This window comes from Lygodium microphyllum, chromosome 16 (assembly GCF_053477565.2).
Source record: "Lygodium microphyllum isolate KBCC chromosome 16, Lygodium_microphyllum_v1.1.10, whole genome shotgun sequence".
Classification (NCBI taxonomy): domain Eukaryota; kingdom Viridiplantae; phylum Streptophyta; class Polypodiopsida; order Schizaeales; family Lygodiaceae; genus Lygodium; species Lygodium microphyllum.
The window spans coordinates 118838703-118865263 of record NC_141150.1 but is presented as its reverse complement, the minus strand read 5'-3'; the positions used below and the strand labels follow the sequence as shown (position 1 = coordinate 118865263).

The following is a 26561-nucleotide window of genomic DNA, read 5'->3' as shown; positions in this document are numbered from 1 at the left end:
GTTGGACTCAAAAATGAGCAAAAGATTTACAATCTTTCAATGCTGTCTTTGTGGTGGGTTGATCCCAATCAGGGGATTCCCACGGTACTATAAAATTACTTCTGTTGGTGAAATTGTAAGCACAAAGTACGCCTACAAGCATGTCCTTCTATAAGCAGTTATGTGTGAATAACTGCTCACAAAGGTTTGCAATTCAACAAATTTTGTCCAACTCTGGTACAGCCAACGAAGACGAGTGAAAGGAAACCTTTCCGTAGACCTGACTGAGCTTCAAGCTCAGAAATCGTCCTGAGTAGACATTGGTACCAAGGCTTAGAGGTGGCAGGTTAGACGATACTACTGTGGATGACACTGGTGATAGAACAACAGCAGGAGACGAGTATACTCTGCCATCCATGCTAAGGAGCCCTTTTTTACAATGACCATGCAGGCTAAAGGCCAGTTATTTGACATGTTTGGGCTGCCTCTTAATGAGAGAGATGCAAGATTGGAAGGGCTAAAAGCATGTTAAGGTTCTTAAAGGTGCAAAGGCAACCTTTCTGTAAGGTTCTAAAAGGTAAGAATGTAATCCATACTTGTGTGGAAACAATTGAGGAACCAAGCAACTAAACAAGTGAACATACTAGGCTGAACTTCAACACAATGAGCAACAGACTGGCACTTGCCCATTAACTGTGAAAAGTCTGCTATATATGAAATAAGCAAACATCTAAGACGACAAACACGGAAAGAAACATTAATTCAGGATGTGCTTATTTGGAGGAGCATTGATAATAAAGCAATACTCAAGCTTCCTCTCTGACCCATTTTTCAATACCTGCTCCAGCGCTTGACCCAGAGGATCTAACAGATACGCCCAATGGAGGCAGCTAGTTGTTGAAAGTACAGAATGCAAGTATATTCCTACTTGAGTGGCTATCATTGCAAACATTGTGATGGATCTCTTCAAGAGCATAAAATTCAGCATGCAGCTGTTTTCCTTCAAACTTCTTGAAAACACCTCTGCTGTTTCTGTTCATAGGCTTTCACACAGCTGATACAGCTCGCTCAGCAAGCACATTCATTTTGTTGGGTAGTACTGGGAAATCACAGGTAAAATAGAAAATGGTTCGGAGTAAATCTAGTCCCATAATATATTTACATTAAATCAAACGATCTGCAGGCTGGAATAAAATCAGCCATGTACAGGTTGTCCCACATAACATATTGCAGTTTTCCATTTCATAAAAAGTTTCTGCAAGTGAAATATGCAAAAGTGCAGACAGTATTTTCTCCATAGCTTAAATAGAGAGTAGTTTACATTCTTCAGCTTCATGAGGAACATTTAGAACCCCATGCTTGCTGGTCATTGCTAAACTAGAATAAACAAAGAAAGCAAAACAGAACACTCCTATAAAAAGTTTCTGCAAGTGAAATATGCAAAAGTGCAGACAGTATTTTCTCCATAGCTTAAATAGAGAGTAGTTTACATTCTTCAGCTTCATGAGGAACATTTAGAACCCCATGCTTGCTGGTCATTGCTAAACTAGAATAAACAAAGAAAGCAAAACAGAACACCCCTGCTTCCCTCCATTGCACTTCCAATCCAAAGTGCCACTGTAAAACAGTGGAGTACTAAATAAACTTTTGCATGATGTAATGGATTCTAACACAGACCATCAGTGATCAGTCCTTTGTATGCGGATTCTACTAGAGGTCTTCTTCAGTATAAGGGTTCCATATGGCATGTCCAATTCTGAAAACCGATACTGAAGGCAACAAGAAAGGACTTGGAAACATCTGGGCTATTGTGTTGGTCCAGAGGTCCCCTTGGAATCTGACGGTTCCTTTTTGGTATGAACTCTTTTAAGCAAGTCTTGTATCTTACACATCATCAACATTTGAGATGCATCTGGCTGCAGATGAGGATATTCCTGTAGCTGTATTTTTTCAAAGAGAGCACGCCGTTCAGCCTCAACTTCATTGAGACGCAATTGCAGGTATCGAGCAGTGCATTCTTCTTCAATCTTTTCAGACTTGGCTGCCACTACTTGCTGCAACTCCTCAGCTTCTTGCCGTGCATCACTAGCACGTTTCTGAAACATCTCAGCTTCTGCCAGCTTTACCCTAACAATTGTCTCTAACTCCTCTATTTCCTGTTTCTTCCTATCTCTCTCAACTTGTAGCTCCTGCAGTTCTCGCTTCTTTTCCTCCAGCTCCTTGTCACATGTTTCTAATGTGAGCCGAGCTTTCTTCAGCATTCGTGCCTTCTCCTCTGTAACAGTCTGCATTTTAGCGACGGCTTCTTCTACAACTTCTGCAATACGACTACAGGCTTCTTGAGGTTCTATCATCTTTGCAAGTTCTCCTTTACAAATTCTTAGATCTTCAGCTTCCATTTCTGCAAAAATTCCTTAAATCAGCAATGGTGTAGATAAATGACTAGCCACATGGATGGATATGTACCTGATGTGTCCAAGCGTTATTCCAATCAACAATACAGCTTAGCACCAAAATCAAAGACTTCAATTTTTCTATTTTTAATTCCACTAATGATGCTGATTACACTTACATTTACAGTTAATACATGTGCATTATATTTTTCAGGCATGGATGAGCAAAACTGGAGAAACTTTGCTACATAGTCCTGGTTTTCCCTAAGGTGTTACATTCTAGGTCTTGCAATGAGTGGTCAACTATATCTTATATGTCATTCCATCCAAGAACAAAACATTCTCTATCGACTACACCTTTGAGATGTCAAGCCATTAAAGGCAGCTCGGGCACAGAAGATCACTCGATTCTGCCATCTGCCAAGCAAGAACTCAGAAAATTTTAATGTGCTTCAGTAGCCTGCCAGCAATGCATCTTATTCTTGAGGTCTTTGCTTTGCTCAGTCAATCCTTGTAAGCAGTTATAGAAGTTATTGAACTCCAGCAAAAACCGCGAGAGACTAAGTAAAAATTAATAAGACTATACGATAATTCCTGTCCAAGGCCATAGAAACAAATTTTCCCAAAAGTGATTATGTGAGTAAATGTTTGTAATAGATTGATCCCCAAATAATAGCAAGCCCAAGGCTTTCCAAAGCTGGTTCCAATATGATAAAGATATTTTGGTAACAGTTGTACAGTTAGCTCTCTCAGGCACAATTATGCATTTCCTGTCAATTTGGGCATCTTCAGCAGTCACCAGGAGCGGGCACCTTATACTGGGCAGGTCAAACACAGTGTGAACAGGCAGCAGTGCCACTCAGCACATTGGGGGCAGATAGCAGATTTTCTGCATTTATTATGCACAGTCAGCCATTTTCAGCAGCTGGTCAGCCAGATTTACCTAGCCACCCTGGTCATTTTAGTGGCCTATTTTCAGCTATTTATTGGCAGCCTTCAGCTAGCTCACCTCACTTGTTTGTTTCAAGTGGAGAGAGATTGACTTGCGGAGATACTTCAACAGCCCGTTTGTGCATCTACCTTCTTCATTTCAGCAATCATTTACTGCAGGTTTCCATATTCTACTGTCTCTTTTCTCTCTCCCTCTTCTCTTGTGTTCATTGTCTTTTAGTCTTGTCCTTACACTTCCACATTTGCCCCACTCTGACATGGTATCAAAGCAGTGTTGAAGGGCTGATTGATTGAGGGCAGACCTGAACAGGAGATTTCAACGCAACAAAAGTTGGTGTTTTAGAATTTCAGAGGCTGAGGCAAACAAGTGAAACGCAAGAAATAAGTGAAATTACTGTTCTTTGCAAGTTTTTGCTATTCATAAAGAAGAAAAGGCTGTATTTTCAGCCTTTGGAGGAGATTTTGAGTTTTAATCACCTAGGAGTCAAAGGGGGCTGCCCTTGTTTTCGAGCAGGTCATTCAGGTGACAATGTCTTCCGAGATGGACACAGTTTCAAGCTATTATGGACTTTTAAGGTCCCCGCGTTACTGACTCTTCCTTCATATCAAAAGCTTGATGGGGAGAATTCTCACATCCAGCAGGTAATGATGCTTGCCATCCTAGAGTCCTACTATAATTTGGCACAGCTCGTGACCAAGGCTATAGACCATCCTACAGCTTGTGATCTTTCCAAGCTTCCTACTGATACAAAAGTCGAGTTGCTCAAGGAACGGGCACATTGGGATAAACTGAATGCTGGCATCCGTTCTGACCTCCTCTCTTACACTCCAGCTATTATTGCTCACATTGAGCACTTGATCGTGACTCAAGAGATGTGACTTGAGTTGGATCAAATGTACAATCGAATGACCATTATGAAGCGGGTGTCTCTAGAGATTCAAATGTGGACTTTGAGTCCCAACAAGTCTTCTTCTATGTGGGAGCATGTCAATAAGCTTCGGCAATTGCAAATGCAAGTCCAGAATGCAAGGAAGATGATCACCTAGGAGGACATGGCAAAAACTCTTCTTTTGCAGATACCACTCCGATTCAATGCATTCTATTCCACCTCGATTGCTTCAAGGCAGCCAAGTACGATTAAGTGGAAGGAGTTGGTTCCGATGGTCTTGATCCAAACTCAAAGGTCAAAATGCTCCCAAGTCCAAAGGCATTGACAGATCAGTCTTCCCAATAGAAGGGAAAGAAGAACAACACAAAGAAGAAGGATGAGTGAAACCAAGCTTCATTCTCAGATAGGGTGGTAATGCATGATCAAGCACTTAATTATAGGAATTAATAACAGAGCATAAACTGTAATCAACTAGCATAACTTGTCACAACTTTTGCCTTTGATATCCAATGACTCCTTGGGATACTTGACCATCAACCATGAAATAATTGCCATGTGTATCACATGTGCCTAGCAACCTTGCACATTTGATTATTAAATTAATCAAACCTTGCTAGCAAGATTAAAGCATCTCAAAAATTTCATGTCCTCGTGATAGACCTTCCGCTTGAAATCCCTACAATGTCCTCGATTGCACTGCATTGTACCAAAGCAAGAGTGTACTTTCCTTAAAATCCCTACAATGTCCTCAATTGCACTGAATTTGTACCAAAGCAAGAGTATACTTCCCTTGAATCTCCATAAGGCATCACAATCACACAACATTGGCCACTACTGTCTAGCCATGCCATATGCCCCAAATGCACAGTATAAAATTGACATAAAGCTGAAAATCAATCCAGAATTGTTGCTAGAAACCCATTGGATGCATCCATAACACCTATTTCTCAACTGTCATGACATCACAACCATAGTAAAGCATATACTCAACATAAACCATGGTTGAAACTATCAATGGCATTCACTAACATGCTGCTCTCCATGGAACCAGCTGTAAACCATTGTAAACTGAGCGTAATCTGATCATAAACTGATATGAAAGCCGGTCACAAACTATTGCAAATGTGATCCCGAACTCATCACAAACTGAGTGCAAAGATTAATCAGAAACTAATGCAAAATTGATCCAAAAGTGACCATAATCTGATCTCTAACTGATTAAAAACTGAGTTGTAACTAATCACAAATTAATCTCAAATTGATCATGAACCGATACAAAACTCATATCAAACTGATGCAAATGTATAGTTTCATTGCCCGGATGAAATCCATACTCACCTACATACATCTCACAGTGACTAGTACACTGAGCAGTGACCTCATGGTAGACATACTATCAACACAATACCTTGGATGTATACTGAATACATCCAAGATCCACTACATATGAGAGTTGTCCACAGCTAGAGGTGTAAAAGTGCTACCTTGCCCTTGAGCATCAAGCAATGTTCCAAACCCACGCTTTGCTGAACCTGACTGAGCCCGAGTCGGCTCTAACTGAAAGGCATCTAGGTAAAGCTACAACAACTGAGGATGGTCTGCCAAGTCATCCTCTTCCATCCACTTTGCATCCATTGGTAAATAGTTTTGAAACTTCACCAAATATCTCCTAGAAACTTTACCCCTAACTTCTTTCCTTACGTACAAAAATTTATTGGGGTACCAAAATCTCATCCAACTCAACCTCAAGCTAAATTTCAACAAATACATCCTCTAGCACATCACTACAAAAAGGCCTCAACACACTGACATAAAAGGCATTACGTATCCGCCATTGTCGAGGCAATGTCAGCCGAAATGCTACATTGATGATCTTCTCCTTCTCCAACACTTAGAAGGGCCCATAGTATCTCCTACTTAAATTCGGATGCAATCTCTCTCTTTCTTTCCTCTTTTTCAACCTTGTCTTTTCAAAACGCAGCAATACATAATCACCCTCTGCAAACTACAAAGCACGTCTATGGTGATTAGTTGCCTTCTACATCAAGATTTTGTCGTTAGTCTACAAAATAGATGGTACCTTATTGCCACCCTCAACCACTTCAAATGGAAATTTGCCAATCCAACTATGCACCGTGTTGTTATAAGCAAACTCAACCAATTCCAAGCACTACTCCCACTATGTCTTATGATCTAAAACATAGCACCTCAAAAGATCCAACATTTTAGAACTAGCCTCTTTGCACTGACCATCTGTCTACGAATAAAAGAATGATGAGAATTTCAACATGGTACCTATCATGAGGACATGTATTTTTGAAACCTCCCTTAGCATGTGGATTAACTTTCAATCACATGATTAAGTAAATGTTACACATGTGAGGCGCAACTGGGATTAGAGGAAATTTACGAGCCCAAGACCTGAGGAAATCACAGGAGATCAAAGGCAAAAGTTGCTATAAGTTATGCCGCACAAGTACTTGGTGGTATCTGGTGCCAGATGGCGCAGAGATACTCGGGAATGGAAGTTGCCTAGCCAATTTAATTATTGGCCAGTCAAATAATTTTTCAAGGCAACGAAATAATTATCTACTGAAATTCAGCCAGAGGTTGAAGAGCTCGATGAAATGCTGATACTAGAGCAGATTTTGGCAAACAAAGAGAAAAAGATCAAGGGTAAGGGTTCCAAAAGGTACTTGGTGAAGTTTCAGAATTATTCACCAATGGATACCAAATGGATGGAGGAGGATGACTTGGCAGACCATCCTCAATTGTTGCAACTTTACCTTGATGCTTTCCAATTAGAGCCGACTTTAGTTCGGGCTCAATCAGGTTCAGCAGAGCAGAGGTCTAGAGTATTACCTTATGCTTGTGAGCGAGCTACCACCTCCGCTCCTCAGTAATGGACAGCTCTCGTATGTAGTGGATCTCATATGTATTCACCATGCATCCAAGGTACTGCGGTGACAGTATGTTTGCCATGAGGTCACTACTTAGTATACTAGTCACTGTAAGATATATGCAGATGAGTATGAGTTTCACCTGGGCACTGGAATTATACTTTTGCATCAGCTTATGATCAATTTAGCATGAATTTTGCCTCGATTTTGAGGCAAAAACTCTGATCAGTTTTAAATTTACACTTTATTGTTTGCTACTATAATTAAGTTGTAATCAAGGGTTTACCACCCTATCCAAGGAGAAAGACTGGCTACAGTATCCATATTCTCAAACAATCCCTTCTAAAATAAATTGGTCATCCAAGGATCTCAATCACTCACGATCAACTCTAACATACCATGATACTTAAAGATGTGCTACAAAAGCAATCGTGCCGTATGATGAGTCTTTATTTCCTTCCTCGCCGAAATAAAATGGGCTTGTTTGCTAAACTATAAATGGCAATCCATATCCTTTCATTCCCCGTAGGTATTCTAGGAGCTGCTAGATAAAATTCATTGCAACACTCTACCAAGGCCCGTCTAGAATAGACAAGGGCTGCAATAAACCCACATCTTTTGTCTATCATGTTTTACCTTCTAACATACGATGCATGTCCTGACAAACTGCTCTATATCATGTCTCAAAGCTCACCAATAAAAGAAATGCTCAACTGCTTTGACTAGCGCATCAATACCTTTGCCCTGTATATCAAGGAGAATGATTTTCAATGATCACTCTAGGCCTCAACTGCTTTATGTCACATAGTCGTCCATACATCATCAAAAATCCATCTCTAAGTACAAAGTGCTCATGTCTCTAGCCATTGCAAAGTTCATCGTAAACATTAGCAAAGTCCAAATCAATAGCATATTGTTCCTTCATGGCATCCAACTCCATGTGATAAACCATCCTGACGGCCAAAATTTTAGGCTTACATGACAATACATCAGCCACAACATTCTTTTTACCATCAATATATACAATTTGAAAATGAAACATAAAGAGAAAGTTTACCTATCTCACATGCTTCTTTGACAACTTTATCTACGTTAGAAAGTACCTCAAAGTCTAATGGTCTATCTCCACTGTAAAACCAGCCCCTAACAAGTAATGTTTCCATATAGATAGTGCACAAATTACAACCAAGAGTTCTTTCTCATAGACTTGCAAATCTCTCTCTGCATTGTGGAGAAGACGGCTCTCATAAGCCACAACTAAGCCATCTTGCATTAAAACAACCCCAATACTATTTCCACACACATCACATTGAACCATGATACCTTTCTTAGATTAAGCAACAAGCACAGGATCTGAAGTCATCTTTTCCTTTAACTTTTCAAATGCTAAAATTTCCACTACTGCCCATCTAAATAGCACAATTTTTATCTACAAAGCATACAATGAAGATGCAGTTTCAACAAACCAGAGTACACACTTTCTATAGTAAGAACATAAATGCAAGAAGCCACGGATCTCATGTACATTCTTCAATGGTAGCCATAAGCGTATTACTTCAACTTTTATAGGATCAATACGAATATCATCAGCCAATACAATATACCCCAAAAAGCAAATTGCATGCAAAAAGAATTCACTTTTCTTGCCATTAATGGCTAGCCTAGGCTTACCCAATTAATTGAACACAATGTCCAAATGCCTTCTATGCTCTGTCTCATTCTTTGAATAGACAATCATGTCATCAAAGAAAGTGTCCACAAATCCCCTATATGGCTTGAAGATGTGATTCATTATCCGATTAAAAGTGACACGAGCATTCGTAAGTCCAAAAGGCATGACAAGAAACTAATACAACCCAAAAGATATTCTAAAAGCTATCTTAGGCACATTCTCCAGTCTAATGTGTATCTAATGATACCCACTTTTCAAATCTATACGGTTGAGCCCTTTTTCTAACAGCTCATTCACTTGGCTCATAATCTCCTCTTGCTGGGCTGCACTGACTCTGTAGGGTGGCTTATTAGGTGGGCTGCTTTCAAGGAAATATCTATGCCATGATCTTCAAGCCTTTCAAGCAATAACTACACTGGAAGTGACTAAGAGAAACAATCATCATACATTTTCAAAAATGGAAGGCGAACCCTCTTTAACTTTGATATGTTCCCAACATTTTCATTATCAACCTTATCCTTAGAAAAAACTAAGTATGCCGAAAGGTGATTTTTCATTATTTTAGAAATGGTAGCAGTCATTACAATAGGGATAGATTCCCCTTTCAACTTTACATCGAGTGTATGGGTCTTGCCCTTATGCTAAATAGTAAAAACTTTTGCATGTGAATCAATCACTACATGCATACGATGGCACCATGGCATACCAAGCAAAACATCGCAACCCTCAAGTGGAGCAATAAAGAACTCTTCGCTATCCACATATCCCTAAATATGCAATCGAAGCTTTCTAATGAGCGGTATGACAGGTTATGCATGGCCCTTGCATGCCATTCCAACTTTCCCCATGGATTCCATCTCATCCTCTCTGATGCCTAGACAAGCTTCCATGTCTACAAAAATGAAGTTAGCTAGTGCACCATTATCAAAGAACATCAATGCAAGTTGATCCCTGATTGGACTGATTGCTAACAATATCAGGCACTAATCTCACTAATGTTTAGGGCCCTCCCATTCACAAATGAAGCATTTATTTTCAACCATAAATTCCCTACGTTGTGCCAATGATTTCTGACCCTTTCTTTTTACTAGTTTGGCCTCTTTTCAAGCTGATTTTCAAATCTGCCTCTTTTTTCAGCCTTAGACATCTTTTTATTCGGCTTTTCCCCACTCTCTTGGAAGTGCAAATCCTTCACACAGGCAAAGCATTGGTTGTAGAAGCAGTCTCTGTGAGCTGAGACATGCTAGACATAGTGGATTTTATATAAAAATCCCAAATTCCTTTAGACAACACATATACATATTTTTCCACTTATTCATCCTTAATTGGTCTACCATGATACACCATTTTGGTTTGTAGGTCGTGTTGGTTTACCATTTGTTGAATGTCGACTGGGATTTCTCCCAAGTCGAGCTTATTATCTACGACATGGTGTTGGCTTTCAATATATCGGCACTTTTCTAAGCAACTAGGATGTCTATCAAATTAATCACATCAGGTAAAGCTACGCCTTGAATCGTATCGATTCATAGCTGTATGCTTCGGTTCTGGTTTCTGGAGCGTATCCGACTTCTCGGTGTTTACTTCTGTTTGTGGGTTTGTTCCTTACTTAGGCGCCATTAGTGTATTTCTTGTTATACAAATCAGCTTGCAATCTTACATGAATTAGACATGCGAGTAGTGGAGTGGTCTTGTGCCAAATCAGGCTTTCTCTCTTTTCTTGTGTATTAAGGATGAGAAGAAGTGACATGCAATGATGTATTCCAAAACTTCTTATTGTATTGCTCTAAATTATTGCATTTCTTTGCACTAAGCTTATTCCCAACCGTCATGATGTCCATCTCAAAGTTACTTGTCAACCAATATGATGCAAACATTTGCTTAAAGTGTACCCATGTTGAAGGCACTCTACCTTGCATCAAGAGTGTGGACCACCACTGCAATGCATTTCCCTTTAAGAAAGTGGTTGCCTTCTGAATCTTAGAGGATTCAGTGTAGTTTTCCTCCAAAGTAGACTGTATCCAACTCCTAAATGAAAGTCAAAGCTTTCAACCTATCTTGTGCACCATTAAAGGACTCAAACTTCACTACTTTTCCACCCTCATCAATCTTTTATTGCCCCTTTGGGTCTCAAGTTATCATACACGAACTGTTGCAAAAAGGGTACATTTGTTGTATTTACATCATGACCAAGTCCAAACAAAGCATTTGCATGACCAACACTCATTCCTTGAGTCCCATAGGCATTCGAGAGTGCAGATGCATTACCAAACATGCCACTTTGTGCCCTGAGCATCAAACCAATGCTATCGTACATAGGGTTATGCACATTTCCAATCATACCCAAATACATTAGGCCCTTGCACACTATGCATTGGTTGTTGCATACCATAGGGAGTTGTGTCATGCATTTCCATATCTGGTCCTTGTCCAACCATTGCATGAAAAGTCGTGCTACCACCAAAGTATCCTAGCTGCCCCATCATAGTATGCATGCCCAGCTATCCAAATTCCATTGCATTGGCACTTCCATGATGGCCTTGCATTTGCACATCTTGCCCTGAAGGTACCAATGGTTTCTTTTCACTGGCTTCTTTAGGAGTTCTAAGTGAAGGCTCTAGCATTGCCTTTAGTGCACCTTGTTGTCCCAAAGGTGTAGAAGATGATTTCTTCTTCTTGCCCTTACTATCCTTCTTCCAAGCATTCAAAGATCAAACAAACTAAGGATCCTTTGCCAATTCAGCAAAAAGATTTGTTGTAATCCTCATCAGATTCTTGAACTGGTCATCAAATTCCTCTTCCCCTTGTTGGTCATTAGCCTCATTTTGCCTTGAAGGCCCTGCATCCTACCCAACAAGACATTTTCAGCTTGTTGTCCATCATATGAGCCTTGTCCAAGATCAAGCATTGCATTTCTTTCTTCCCCATCTAAATGTCCATACTGAGAGGCATCAACACTACTTGATAACACCTCACTATATGAAGACATCTTGCTGTAATTACTCAGTTGAGCACAAAAATCAGTAATAGCACAAAGCTTTGGCTTGCAATCAGGTGCCTTGGACCCACCAAATCAAAGGATTGAGTGATATCCCAACAATGGGACCATGAAACCAACCTTCATTCTTGGATAGGGTGGTAATACCTAATCAAGCACTTAACAACGCCAATTAATAAAAGAGCATAAACTAAAATGCACACTTTTACCTTAACAATCTTGGATGATAGACACCCTATTGGCCCTTTTGGTATTTCTTTGACTTTATTTGCTAATGGATTGAGTACAAGCTGAGAATTCACAATCTCCTTTGTTGATCCAACAGCCCCTTGCCATACAAACAATCAGCAACCGATTTGGGCCAATTTCCCCCTGATTTTCACCCAGGACTTACTCTAATGGAACCACCAATTGGCCAAATGCTACCTCGATTCACAATGGACGAGGTGGCATCTAAAATCCCTAACAATCCCTTGAATTTCAGGTGCTGAATTCAATGTACGATGCCCTTCACTAATGGCAGGGGTCCCAAGGTGGCTGGTAAACCCAAATTTTTGTAGAAATTTAGGGTTTACAGCAGAATTCTCCCCATTGTCCACCAAATTTAATTGAGATCTGCTCCAAATGGCAAAGAGATGCTTGAGATCTTCAGAGAATAGGCTGGAGAAGGTGAAAGAATGCTGAGATAAGAGAGAGATCTAAATTCTTCATGAGAAAATACCCAAAACTGATTGTTGGTCTGTCAAGTCTGCAATTAATGCAGTTGCTTATCCTGAACCCTCATAAATGTTGTCGCTTGATCAACAATGCTATCGCTAGTCCCTAAAGGGGGTCTCTCTACAATTGCATGCCTCTTGGAGCTTTCTGATGGCTGTTATCTGCAGCAAATGCTGATTTCTATGTGCAGAGAATTGGACCAGTAACCCTCTCTCTCTCTCTCTCTCTCTCTCTGTGCTTGCCAACATTGAATGACTCTCCAGTAGCATGGGTATTTTTGCCAAGTGGAAGCCCTCTAATCCCATTTTCCAAAAATTTCCAACCATTTTCAAAACTAATCTAATTCTGAAAATTAATTTCAGCCCTTCTGACCTTTCCCAAAATTAAATGTGCCCATCCTTAATTAATGCCTAGTCCCTAGTGTCACCCCTATCACTTAATGGCCAATTAACTATTCTAGGGTCAACTAACACCAATTGACAACCAAAGCCTAGCTAGCATAACTTGTCACAAATTTTGCCTTTGACATCCACTAACTCCTCGGGGTCCTTGGCCATCAACCATGAAATAATTGCCATGTACATCACATGTGCCTAGCAACCTTGCACATTTGATTATTAAAATAATCAAATATTACTGGCAAGATTAAAGCATCTCAAAAATTTCATGTCCCCATGACAATGAGAAGACAAAGCAAGATAAAGCCAAGGAGTCTACTTGTCACATCTCTAGCAAGCCAAGTCATTGGAAAGAGGATTGCCCCGACAAGGAACAGGACACCAAGCAAGAGAAAACTACAAATGACTCAAAAGCAATGATTGCTCCTTCATTTATTCAGTTATCATATCTTCTTTCTTCTTCTTCTTCTTCTTCTTCTTCTTCTTCTTCTGCCAAGTTGCAAGGAGTAGTGAGTAATTCTACTTGTGTGTTGGAGTGCACACGACATCGAGGCAATTCAGAGAGTTTGTGACTTGATCAAGGTGAAGACTAGTTGAGATCGATCTTGATAGAGTTGAGAGCTGTCCTGAATAGGATATTTGAGAGACTTTGTGGATTTGAAGACTAGACAAATCTTGGGTTAGCATAGCTAATAATTGTACAAATCTCCTGTTAGAAGTGAATGCAGCAACGGAAGCATAAACAGATATTGTAATAAACTAGTAAACACAAGACAAAAGAGAAAGAAAGAGAAAACACAAAAGAATACTGCAAAGAAGAAAACTCGGAATAATACTCGAGATAGAATCTATATGCCAAATATGAGTCGCGTACAGCAATGAGTCATTGGTTGCATGGCACTAGCACTCGCTCCCTCTCTCCGAAAGAACCTCAAGTGATGAATGACTAATTGAGAAGGGAGACCCTAAATATATAGGCTAAAATAGTGCCATATCCCAACCAGCCATACCACAAAGAAACACTTGGCTGCTCGGTCACTGCAACAACATGGTCACACACACTAGATACATGGAGAGGATACAAGGTATCGCTTTTACAACCTCTGGCAATCACTCTAGATCCCTTATAGATTTTCCACTTCCCATCACCAAAGGTGGTATGAAATCCATCGTCATCTAGCTGCCCTATGCTAATCAAGCTCTTCTTGAGCTAAGGTACATGCTGTACATGCTGAAGTGTGAAGACAGAACCATGCTGAAACTACAATTGTACGCTGTCAATACCCGCAATGTTACATGCATAGTCCCCTGTATAGGCAGAGAATCACTCACGATGAGGGGTGACATAAAAGGAAGCACCTGAATCGAGAATCCAAGTATGCATGTCATCATCTGTATCTGCAAGTAAAGCATGTGCACCAAAGTGTAAAGAGACAAAGAGTACGTCATTCCCACTGTCACTGTCATGAGTGACTACATTCACCTCTTTAATTTTGACACTGCTCTTCTTAGGTTGACTCTCTTTCTTCTCTTCCTTGCTATCATCTGTCTTCTTGCCCTTCCATTCCTCTTTCTTCCATTTGTAACAGTCACGTTTAAAGTGACCCTTCTTGCCACAATGATGGCATTCAACATCTTTGACACGTGATTTACTGCATCCTTTGCTATCAGATTTGCCTTTTTGCTGTGATCTGCCCCTGGTATGCAAAGCACTAGAAGACTTACTGGATGCATTGTTCTACCAATTCATTTTTTCCATGAGTAGAGCACTCTCTACATCAGCATACAAAAGAATCGCATTAGAATTGCTCATAGCAGTCCTAAATGTATCCCAACTCTCTGGAAGAGTGCAAAGCAAGAACATAGCCTTAAATTCTTCATCAATCAAGAACTTCAAGGCAACCAGCTGGCTGAAAATGGAGTTAAACTCACTCAACTCAGTAGACATTGCTGTACCCTCTTTCATACGCAAATCCATAAGCTTTTTCAGCCAATACACTTTGCTTGCAGCACTCTCCTGTGCATACAATTCGTCCAAATAGCATATGCAGAATCCAAACCTTCAATGTTAAACAACAAGGCATCAGAAATCGATAGCTCGATGCTTGAGCGTGTAAGCTCATTTAACTCATCCCAATCTTGTTCCATGTCCGCGGGCTTTGCCCCTTTGGTCTTAATCAGCTTTGCCTGCTTCTTTTGCAACAGGATATTGTAGCACTGTTTTTACTAGACTACAAAGTTATGCACTCCTTCAAGCTTCTTAATGTGCATGAGATTACTGCTGTCACTACTGCCAGCCATGATTTTCAGCCCAAATGTGACCAAAAATTTCAGCAAATGCAAGCCCAAACTGGCACACAAGTGACCAAGGTACAAACAAGTACCAACCAGCAATAAATGACCACGTACAAGCAGAAATTTCAGATCTCTAAGTAAATTCTTAGAAGCACCAAACCAAGTGCTACAGCATTCCACAACTGATTACAGTTGTTCCAAGGGCAAATACATCACATTACATGAGAATTCCCAAATTTTAGCTTCAATTTCTGTTGTACATATACCCACGGGCATAAAATTTGACACACACGGTCAAAAGCCCCAAAATTTTTTATGCTCAAAGCATTAACCATACATCCACTAGAACACCGTAGTAAAATGCAGCAATAGAACACCACTATAGAACACGACAGTAAAACACCACAATAGAACACCAAGTGGAGATGATGGATAGTAACCGCAAACTCCAATGTCCTCCAATAGGGGTATGAGCAATAGTGGCAAGGAGAGAGAAAGGTTTCGGAGTGACAGAGAGTGGTGAATGAATGAAAGAGGGGTGAGAGTGTGGAATGAATGAAGAGGCAGCCTATTTATAGGCCTCAACTACCTAGGGTGGAGCACCACTATGTGGACACCCACTCAAAAATCACCAAAATGAGACACCATCCCTTTTTGGGCTATCAATGTGAAACCCTAACTGAAATGTAGAAACTGAAGAAATGGTTTCGCAACACCCCCTCTCAAGCCCAAACAGGGATGGAGAGAGAGGAGCAAAGAGAGATACAAAGAAGATGTAGAGAATCCCGAAGATCCAAGATTTCCACCTGAAATATAACCTATAATAAGCAGCAGTAGACAGGATGAACTATAGAACCCAACTCCACCTCGAGAGAAAAGCCACTAGCTCTGTAACTCCATGCTGGAAGAAATTCGAAGACCTTGTCACCAAGTTGTGGTTAAACCTCCCAAGGCCCCATCTAGGCGGTACCTGAAGATCCTAGGTATCAAGAGGAGAAAGAAATGCGCGAAGATAGCCATCCCCAAAGACTAAATGGTGGGGAAGAACATCATGATGACCAAGTGCCCCCTCTAAGGGTGGAGAAGCAAGAGCCCCCTCTGAAGCTGAAGGAGTAGGCGCCCCCTCTAAGGGCAAAGAGAGTACATCCCCCTCTAAATCCCCCTTTACAAGAGAGGGACTCTAAAAACTCATGGACCATGGACTCAGTCATCTACTAATGAAGGAAGTGCTATCGGTCGTGCCAAGAAGGTATCTAGGGTGTCAAAGATGTTGAATAACTCCAAAAGATGGTCTCTCAAACTTGAGTAGTCGAGGGTGGGAAAAGGGCATAATAGCCAAAAGTTTTAGAAACGGCAAGGTCGGAAACAGATTTCAAACAAGTTTCCTACAGTATTAATTTTTAATAAACGTATGAAAAACGTTTCTTACCTGTATAGTTAAAAAATATGGGTTAAAGAATCTAAATACATGAAATACTCAAAGATATAATCCTACCTATCCATTATCTACATGACCAATGATCAAATTGTGCACTAGAAGCATGCAAATAGTTTCCAATCTTCAAAAAAATCAGCGCTATTGAGCGTTTCTAAATCACATTTCAGTTGCTAACTATTAATATCAATATCAATGATTGTCAACATAATATTTAAGAGGAAACATTAAATACCATTTTAAAGCAAGGATAAAAGCAGCAAACATGAATAGAATCATAGAAGTAACCGAGTGTCAAACAAATCCCTAGCCTCGTGAACCTTGTCAAATATTCGATACATAAATGGATTATGGCAACTACTAAAAGTCAATCCTAAGTCATAGAGAATGTATCATGAATCATGGCTAATGCTGAATGTCCTCCTCACTATCCTCATCCTCCTCCCAATCACTCACGTTGCTAGAATTGGAGCTCTCAAGCAGATCCTCATCAATAGTTGCATTACGAGTACGAAGAGTTGTATCTTGTAACTCGAAAAGGCATCAGAAGCTCCTCATAAGTTCATAGAGTGCAAAGTCACAAATTGACTGGAAGGACTGTAGCCTATCACGATTCATGAATCCCAAAGTTTCAAATAGAAGGCACAATTGCAAAGGGAAAAATGCCACTTTCAAGCCCTTTCACAAGGGGAAAGGTGCTTTCATGATAGGATACACTTTTGGGGGCCAAAACGCCACTTTCCAAACACCTTTTTTTCATGTATAAGAGACGCCTCAAAAGTAAGAAATTTCTTACCTGTTTTGTACATTTCCTACCTTGGGAAACGTGTTTCCGTGCAACTATGAAAAGGGGCAAGCTCATGCCACACCAAGGGTGGGCATTGCCTCTCAATGGAGTAGACTACGTGGACAAAGTAATGGAAGGTGTCGAACAATCACTCTCTCTTGAAGGAGCAAACTGCCGAGGGGATGGTATCCAACAATCATTGTCTCTCAATGGAGCAGACTGCAGAACCATAGGTTGTAGAGTGGCATTCTTGAAACCCTAGAAGAAGTAGAAGTAACCTCCATAGCACATTGCGGGGGTTGCAATGAGGCTATGGTGCCTGAGGATCCTCCTTTTACTCTATAGAACTTTACTTAAAAGGGAGAGGTGGGACGAGTGTCTGGGTGTAGACACATGTACTTTGGAGGTGTAGGGAGCAAAGGTCGATGTCGACAAGCATCAATGGAAGGTCTGGTGATACCAAAAAAGGAGCACCCAATGGTCTATCCATCTGCCTATGGAGAATTCATAGCACCGAAGTGTCAACCTATAAAAGGGAGGGTAGGAGGGAAAGGAAGAGAAGGGTATCTCTATCTCCTAATGATGCAGCGGAAATGAAGGGAGAAATCAATAGATGATACCAAAAACGCACCCTGTCTTTGCCTTCTCCAATGAACAAGATCTTTAGCTCTATGAGCTCCTGCGCTCTTATACCATGTCAAGATAACAAGTGTGTATTTTGATATCATATCAAGGTGTGGGATGACACAAAGACAAAATCAAGTTTGAAAGGAGAAACACAAAGTCTGTGCGGCAAACAACTAAGAGAAAAGAGAAACTCAGAAACACAAAAGAACACGATGATGAGGCACTAGATCATGCTATGAGAAGAAAAGCCAATACAACAGAGCCAAATCTCAAAAGATGACTGCACTATCCTGTCTAAATCAAGTGGCTGCACCTGTGGGAATCTACATAGTGAAGGGAGAGAAACGCAATCCTCCATGCAATGGGCTATCTAAGTATCACTAAAAGGTGAAGAACAACTGTTGAGGGAGCAATGCGTAGTCCTCTGATGCCATCGAAGATGAGGAAGATAATCACCAACTATCAAGGGAGAGAAGTGCATTCCTCAAACGCCAAGAAGTAGGTCAAGCTACAAAACACATCAATAGAACACAACAGTAGAAAGCAGCAAAACGCCGCAATAGAATGCAGTAGTAGAACACCACTATAGAACACCACAGTAGAACGCCACAATAGAACACCAAGTGGAGATGGTGGATGCTAACCACAAACTCCAATGTTCTCCAATAGGAGTATAAGTAGCAATGGCAAGGAGACAAAGATATCGGAGTGTCAAAGAGAGAGTGGTGAATGAATGAAAGAGGGATGAGAGTGGAATGAATGAAGAGGCGGCCTATTTATAAGCCTCAGTTGTCTAGGATGGTGCACCACTGTGTGGACATCCACTAAAAAATGACCAAAATGAGGACACCAGCCCTTTTAGGGGCTGTCAATGCAAAACCCCAACTTTAGGTGGCTATCAGTGCGAAACCCCAACTTTTAGGGGCTATTAGTACGAAACCCTAACTAAAGTGTAGAAACTGAAGAAATAATTCCTCAACAGGCTCCCTCTCTTCAACAAAACCCCAGGTGATGAATGATTGACTTAGAAGGAGCCCCTAAATATATAGGCTAAAATAGTGGCATAAATGGCAACAGGTCAGATAGCATAAAATACCTTAATAACCATCAGTGGTTCCTCAATAGGCTACCTCTCTCCAACAAAACCTCAGGTGATGAATGATTGACTAAGGAAAATCCCTTGAATATATAGGCTAAAATAGTGGCATAAATGGCAACATGTCAGATAGCATAAAATACCTTAATAACCATGAAGATGAAGATGACCAAAATAAAATGCCTAAATACCTAGTAATGCTAGACATGACCCGGACTCACACGAGCTTACTAGACTACTAACATCTCTATGTTACTATTATATGTAACAAAGATTTAAGAACCTTTTCTGCCTTTCTTGGGTTCAAAAATAGCCTTCCTTCTTGGATAGGGTAGTGATAACCTGATTTAACAATAATTACAAGAAGTAATTAATTCGTTTAAATTGAAATGCACACTTTAGCTCTTAATTCTTCGATAATCGACAACATGTTGGCCCCAAAATTGGTACCTCTTTCAATATTTCTTTATCTTTTAATGCAAATGGATAGCATACAACTCAAATTCATAGACCTCTTCCGCTAATCCAAGTGCTACTTGCTGTCATTAATGACCAATAAGTCTTTAAACCAATTTACCCCTTAGTTTGCTTAGGAGATTGGCTTTCACCTTGCTCCTTGTAAGACAAATTTAGCCCTAAATTGAAATCGATTGATTGGCCTCTTGAATCTCCCTAAAATTCTTCAATTTCAATATGTTGGCCCCAAAATTGGTACCTCTTTCAATATTTCTTTATCTTTTAATGCAAATGGATAGCATACAACTCAAATTCATAGACCTCTTCCGCTAATCCAAGTGCTACTTGCTGTCATTAATGACCAATAAGTCTTTAAACCAATTTACCCCTTAGTTTGCTTAGGAGATTGGCTTTCACCTTGCTCCTTGTAAGACAAATTTAGCCCTAAATTGAAATCGATTGATTGGCCTCTTGAATCTCCCTAAAATTCTTCAATTTCAACTATTGGAATTTAAGTCTTAAGCCTTCAATTCTAAGCATACATCTTGAGTTAGCTGTCAAAACCCTAATTTTTACTGTAAATTAGGGTTTACAACAAAGATTGACTAAAATCTCTTCCTCTGAAGACTCAAACTACTAGAAAATGCTAAAGGAAGTTAAGAAATGGCTAGAGAATGAAGGGGAATGTTGTAAAGAGAGAAATTTATGATTTCCATTGCAAAAACCACCTCCAATTCAGTGTTGCCCTAATCAAGACAGTCCAAACCTGCAACGATCACCTTCAATCTAGGAGCCCAAAATTCACCAACCTCCAATTTCTGTTGGCTGCTTGTTTTCGCTATTGCAAGGTTGAAAATAAGCCTTCAAACAACTATTTCCAGCTTCTAGGCAGGTCTTTAATGCTATAGAATAGTTCAACAGCCTCTCCTCCCCCTCCCACAGCCTGCTCTTCTCTCACAACGATTGAAATAGACTTCCACCAGCTCCCAAAAAAGTTTTTCCTACTTGCATGGGCAAGTTTTGCCAAGTGGCAGCCTTGTAATACCATTATCCAACTTATTAAATTAATTTTCAAAAATTTAATTTTAAAAATTGATTTTATATTTATTCTAATACTTAGAAGATTAATTTCACCAGCCAAAATCTAAATTGGCTCAACCTTTGGCTGAATTTCAAAAGATACATCCTTAGGCTCATCACCATGAAAAGGTCTCAACAAGCTCAAATGAAAGGCATTGTATATACTGCCAATGTGGAGGCAATTTCAGCCTATAAGCAACATCTTTGATCCTCTCCAACACCTAAAAGGGCCCGTATTATCTCATACTCAGCTTTGGATATAATCTCTATCTGCCTTTTATCTTTTTCAACCTTGCCTTTTCAAAACGCAGCAACACATGATCACCCTCTGCAAACTGCAAAGCATATCTATGGCGATCAGTTGCCTTTTTTTTACTCTCTTCAAACCTCTGAAGAGCATACTTACCCTTTGAATAGGATGCATCCATGTGTTCTACATACTGATCCACCTCAAACATCTTGTCCTTTGTGTGCGAAATAGACGACACTTTTTTGCCACCTTCCACAATCCCAAATGGAGCTTTGCCAAAAGAATGTCTATGGCGATCAGTTGCCTTATTTTGACTCTCTTGAGACCTCTAAAGAGCATACTTACCCTTTGCATAGGATGCATCCATGTGTTCTCGTACCAATCAACCTCAAACATCTTGTCCTTTGTGTGTGAAATAGACAACACTTTTTTGCCACCTTCCACAATCCCAAATGGAGCTTTGCCAAAAGAATTGTGCACTAAATCATTGTATACAAACTCTACCAAACACAAATGTTGCTCCCACTATATACATAAGATCAAGAACTATAGAATTTACATATTTTGACTCACCATCAATGTGGATGGAAGGACAAAGAAAATTTCAATGTGGTACTCATATTTTCAAACAGTCCCTTCCAAAACAAATTTCATCAAAGGGTCTCAATCACTAATGATCAACTCTAGCATGCCACGATACTTAAACATGTGCTACAAAAATAAGTGTACCATATGATCAGCCTTTATCTTCTTCCTCACCGGAACGACATGGGCTTGCTTACTGAACTTGTAAATAATGGTCAAAATCCATAGCAATGCTCTACCAAGGCCTATGTGGAATAGGCAAGGGCTGCAATAAACCTAACATCTTTTGCCTATTATACTTCACTTTCTGACATACAATGCATGTCTTGATAAACTGCTCACGTTGTGTCTATAAAAAGGCCAATAAAATGAATGCCCTATTTCTCTTAACTGTAACATCAATCCCTCTATGCCTTGCATAAGGAGGAGCATGGCTCTCAATGATCACTTTAAGTCTCAACTGTTTTGTGACACACAATCGTCCATGCCTCTCTACGATGCCCATTATGATTTACTAATTGAAAACCAAGAGTGACTTTAAATAGCCCAAAACTCTTCACATAAATTACAAAGTAAGCCAAACTTTTAAAATAATTACGAAGTCGGCAAAGTCATCAAAAACAACTATTTAACCATTAAAATGACCATCTAGGGCCATTTTAAATGTCCAAAACTTTGATCAATTATATACCCAATATCTAAGAACAACTCTATACAGTTCTATCGCTTTCAATGTGTTTGTTTTATCAAGGAAAATGCTGCCATATCATAGGTGCACCACAAGCACGCGTGTCTCACCTCTCACGTAGTCTTCTTGTATCCTTAAGCCTTGGAGGAATCCTTCCTTGTGTGCTCTTGTGACCATGTCATCCTCCTCCACTTATCCCATCACTACATAACATATGAGCACGTGAATGTGGACAATGCTTAGGTGCATTACAATACCCAAGATCTGACAAGGGGTATCAATGGTCATGGTCATCCCCTAGTTGTGAGCTCTACTCAGTGCCAAACATTAGGAGCTCAGTCCTAGTCTACTTTTTTTTCTAGCTTTTTGGATATGTGTTCTTTGGCACATTTGAAGAGCATACTGAGGTTGAGGATATATATGCCCTCTTGGATCTTGGACAACTCTAAAAGCCTTTCCAAAACATAGAAACTACTAGATTATTCTAAGTAAGTTAAAAGTCGATGAAAAGAGATCATGGACCATGCAAATAAAGTTTTGAAGGGCTTGCTTAAACTAAGCTCCTTTAATGAATGTGACTGGCACAAAAGTGAGATGGCACAAACCACATGCAAGGACTACAAAGGCCTGATGAAATTATAATGCAAATCTGATTTAGTGTGCCAAAAAGGACGAATTGATGTGATTTAGATCTCGCATGGTAGAACCGCTCTTGAGAATGTGTGTCTCTTGCTGAGTCATTGTGAAGAAATTATGAAACTTGTCACTATAATCTCTAAACATTTCAAGCTTCTGAAAGCATTTTCTTCTTGAATGCAGGGTCCAAATATCAAACAGTAGGCTTACAGAATATTTCGAACTTTTGATTAATCATATGACAGCCATAACAATTCTTTCTAAAACAAATTCAACTTTTCCTACAATCACAAGTTCGTGGTAGATGGTAGCCGTCCTACATTTTACAATGACAGCCCAGTGTCATTATGTCATTAGCCATTCAGCATCTTATCATAGCAGCAGCTTAATTTGCATAAGCTCAAATAAGCACTAGCAAAACTCACAGAAACAGATTAAGCTTCCCCCTTATGCTCTCCTTTACGAATCACAAGCAAAACCATACCTTTAAAAAATTGTTCCATTTCAGTGCAAACTATACTTCCATCTGCACCATTGTTTAGCCTTTCGAGCAGTTCTTCTGATTTCCAGAATAATCTCCTTCCTTTTGAATCCTCACTACCATGAAATATCCGACGCACAGAATCAAACTCTTTCATGAGTTCATCCCTTTGCCATTGACCAGAACAACTCTGGAACACATCTTTGACCCATCCTAACAGCTCTGATGTGTGTTTGCATGCTTTACACGTAAAGACTATCTCTGATGTAGCACCAGCTCCCTTTAATGAGGTACCTGTAGCTATCTGGCCTGTGCGTATGGCACAATCAGTATGTGTCCAATGAGAGCAAACATCGCACCCTATCCACCGACATGTATTCACATCAAAATCAAATTTGCTGCAGATTGTGCACATGCATGCATTGCAGAATCCATTCTTCGTACTGCAGATCTCACACACACAATCATCACCAGGCAGCAGATTTTGGCATGCCATGTTGCGGCACCTTTTGTGAAAAAAGACTTCGATTAGGATACTTTGAGTGACAGAAATATCGGGATGTAGGAATGCTTGTATGCCTGTCTTTATTGCCACAAGGATCTCCAACTGAGTCCTGTTTGCCTGTGTTAACAACTCTGGTGATAGATCACGCCTGCTGAGAACCCACTTTTGCAACAAGGCAAATTCTTCCCTTTGTTGAGAACCTCCATTACCATTCAGAATTTCACGCAGCTCTCCCTTGAGATCTTCTGACATTTCATCCGGCTGCCCTTGCATCCGTTTGACAATCACTTCAATAGGTTCACAAGAGACATCCTTCAAAGTGGGGTAACCCAAACTGCCTATGCGTTGCACCACTGTCTGTTCTAGCCTTTCACTGTCCTCTTTAAGGGGATCTGCATTTTTCTTCAGGTTATTTGCCTCATGAGATGTTCCATTTCCATCAAGGTCCTCTATCTGTTCAACTGGTGATGTTTCTCTTGAGCTGGCTGTTTCAGGAGAATTGCTTGCCTTCCCTGTTGCAATAGATGGCTTTTGTAAATCTGAAGAAGGTACCTTTGAAGATGCTAAGGCTGTTTGTGGAGTACACATCAACACCATTGAAGTACTATCCTTGGAAGCAGTCTGATGCAATGGCATGGCCCCTGATACACACCCACTGATGCTATCCTGACCTTCCAGAAAAGACCTAGTCCTCTTCATGATTTTCTCCCAAAACAGCTGTATCTTTTAAATAATCTCACAACAGACATTAGGTAAGGAATAGAGAAAAGAACTCGAAATTACAGTGGCAGACCTCAAGCTCAAGTATCCACTTTATGCCAGCTCAAGTTTAACACGTCCCATTGTATGCAAGTCGCTTATCTCAGATTGTTTTGCAACCAAACCTTCAGCAACAAGATCACGTCAAAACATACAATTGTGTGTAATTCAGACCAAGGAAACAACTCAACCAACAAGATGTCAAGTTGACTGAACAAATAGATAATACGTAAAGTGACATTGCACTATTGAAATTGCAAGCAGAGGGGACTCCAACAGTATACATGGGTAAAAGCCCATTGAATAGGCAGGTAAAATTAAGTTCCCAGTTTTCGATCAGAAAGGACCTGTTTATTGAAGCACGTAAATCACAACCTTATTTCGCAATGGAAGAGCCCCTTTGCATGCGTTAAGAAATTTTAAGTGTCTGCAGATGCCTGCATGTTCTACAGAAACTAAAGCTAATCTGATATTTTGTTGCTTTGTGTAAGACTTGTGAAATGTTTACACGTAATGGTAAGTTAGATTTGCTGATCAGACTGTTTAGTACATAAAATTTGTATAATATTTACAGAGTTGCTAATAAACAGTATTATACTTTACATGAATTATCACAACTCTTAGTTTGTACAAGCATGTATAATAAAATTAATTTGGTTTGTTGAAATATGTACCTTAATGCAGACTTGAGACTTCCTCAATTAGGTTAGAGTTAACTTGTTTTTTTATTTAGTTCTAGCCTCTCACAGCTCTTATGATTTTTCCTATTTGTAAATGTATGCCATAGCTGGTCTGTCTTCTCTTTTCAAGACAATCTTCCATGCCTTCATAAGCTGTTGCTTCACTCCTGTTCATATGCTCAACTCTGGATTCTAGGCCTATCTCATTCAGCTCATGCCCATCGTACCCAAGAAAGTAGTCCTCATCATCTTGTCCATAATCCTGCGTGTTTTATGTTGGGAACGGCTGTACTGTTCTCAGTATGTTTCAATGCCCACCTCTTGGCAAAAACAATAAATCCCATTTACTTTTCGTATGGCCATTGTAATACAAAGCTTTGTTGCTAGAAATTTTACAATAGCAAAAAGCTGCTTGGAAATAAGCACCACAAGCAATCATCGACTCTTCCTAGAACGGGGAGAGAGAGAGAGAGAGAGAGAGAGAGAGAGATGTGATAAGGCAAAGATAAACAGTTACCATCTTCTGAGGCGAAACTGTCCTCAAAAAGTATTAAATACACAAAAACATTCCCATGTCACCTGGTGAGCCCTGAGTGTCTCACAAAGGCATATCTCATTGTCAATTGATCTTTCCAGGTGATCATTACAATATCAACCCGAATTCTTTACGTCCATTAGTTTTCATCTAGATGCTACAGCATGAGCCAATCTTTGTTTTCAAGGTTCTGCTGACGGCGAATTCTATGGAGTTTGTTATGCGATCCACTTAAGAAAAATCTTTGGTTGATTCCATATCAATGGGGTGATCGTTGACTCTTACTAAATAGAGCTAGAGATGATCTCACTAAAACGAGTCAATTTTCTGTTTATGTCTAGAATACCCCTCAAAATTCATCCTTGGAGTACTCTGAACGATTTCTCTCCTAGGCCTTTGGGGGCAGTTAATGCTGTGCAACAAGCCTGCACAAATGCTCCTACATGCAGACGGATCCAGCTTAAACGGAAAGAGAAAAAGGCCTAAAAGAGAATAAGGATGTCACTTGGGAGCTCAGACATACCTGCAGCAACAGATGCATCTTGAAACTTCATGGAAATGGAGCACCTGCCTGTGTCAAGCATCACCCTGCTATGGTGTTTGCTGAAGAGAATCGAGCGTCGGGAAGGCCATCGCTCTCTCTCTCTCTCTCTCTCTCTCTCTCTCTCTCTCTCTCAAGCAAAAGAGAGAACAGATGTCCCCCTCTCTGTCCCTGACCCTCTGTCTCTCTCAAATGTGAAACAGAGAGAGAGAAAAGAAGCGGGTGCC

The 26561-nt window shown here is 40.1% G+C and overlaps 1 protein-coding gene across 2 annotated transcripts; it reads right to left on the bottom strand.

The window, feature by feature from the left end:
- Window positions 1-1096: 1096 nt before the first annotated feature.
- Window positions 1097-26561, bottom strand: LOC148023297 (OBERON-like protein). Of its 2 annotated transcripts, XM_087696339.1 has the most exons (4): window positions 26317-26561; window positions 24926-25015; window positions 23318-24703; window positions 1097-2380 (listed from the first exon to the last, which is right to left on the bottom strand). In XM_087696339.1, exons 3-4 carry the CDS (start codon window positions 24516-24518, stop codon window positions 1785-1787), a joined length of 1797 nt encoding a protein of 598 aa, XP_087552465.1. In that variant the 5' UTR covers window positions 24519-24703; window positions 24926-25015; window positions 26317-26561; the 3' UTR covers window positions 1097-1784. The 2 variants fall into 2 exon arrangements, with proteins under 2 accessions (XP_087552465.1, XP_087552464.1); XM_087696338.1 differs by lacking the exon at window positions 24926-25015.

Excerpts from the sequence above, each read along its gene's own strand:
- LOC148023297 (XM_087696339.1), bottom strand. The coding sequence starts at position 24,518 with ATGAAGAGGACTAGGTCTTTTCTGGAAGGTCAGGATAGCATCAGTGGG. Across the intron at positions 2,381-23,317 it reads AATGGAACAATTTTTTAAAG|AAATGGAAGCTGAAGATCTA; the intron begins GTATGGTTTTGC and ends GAATTTTTGCAG.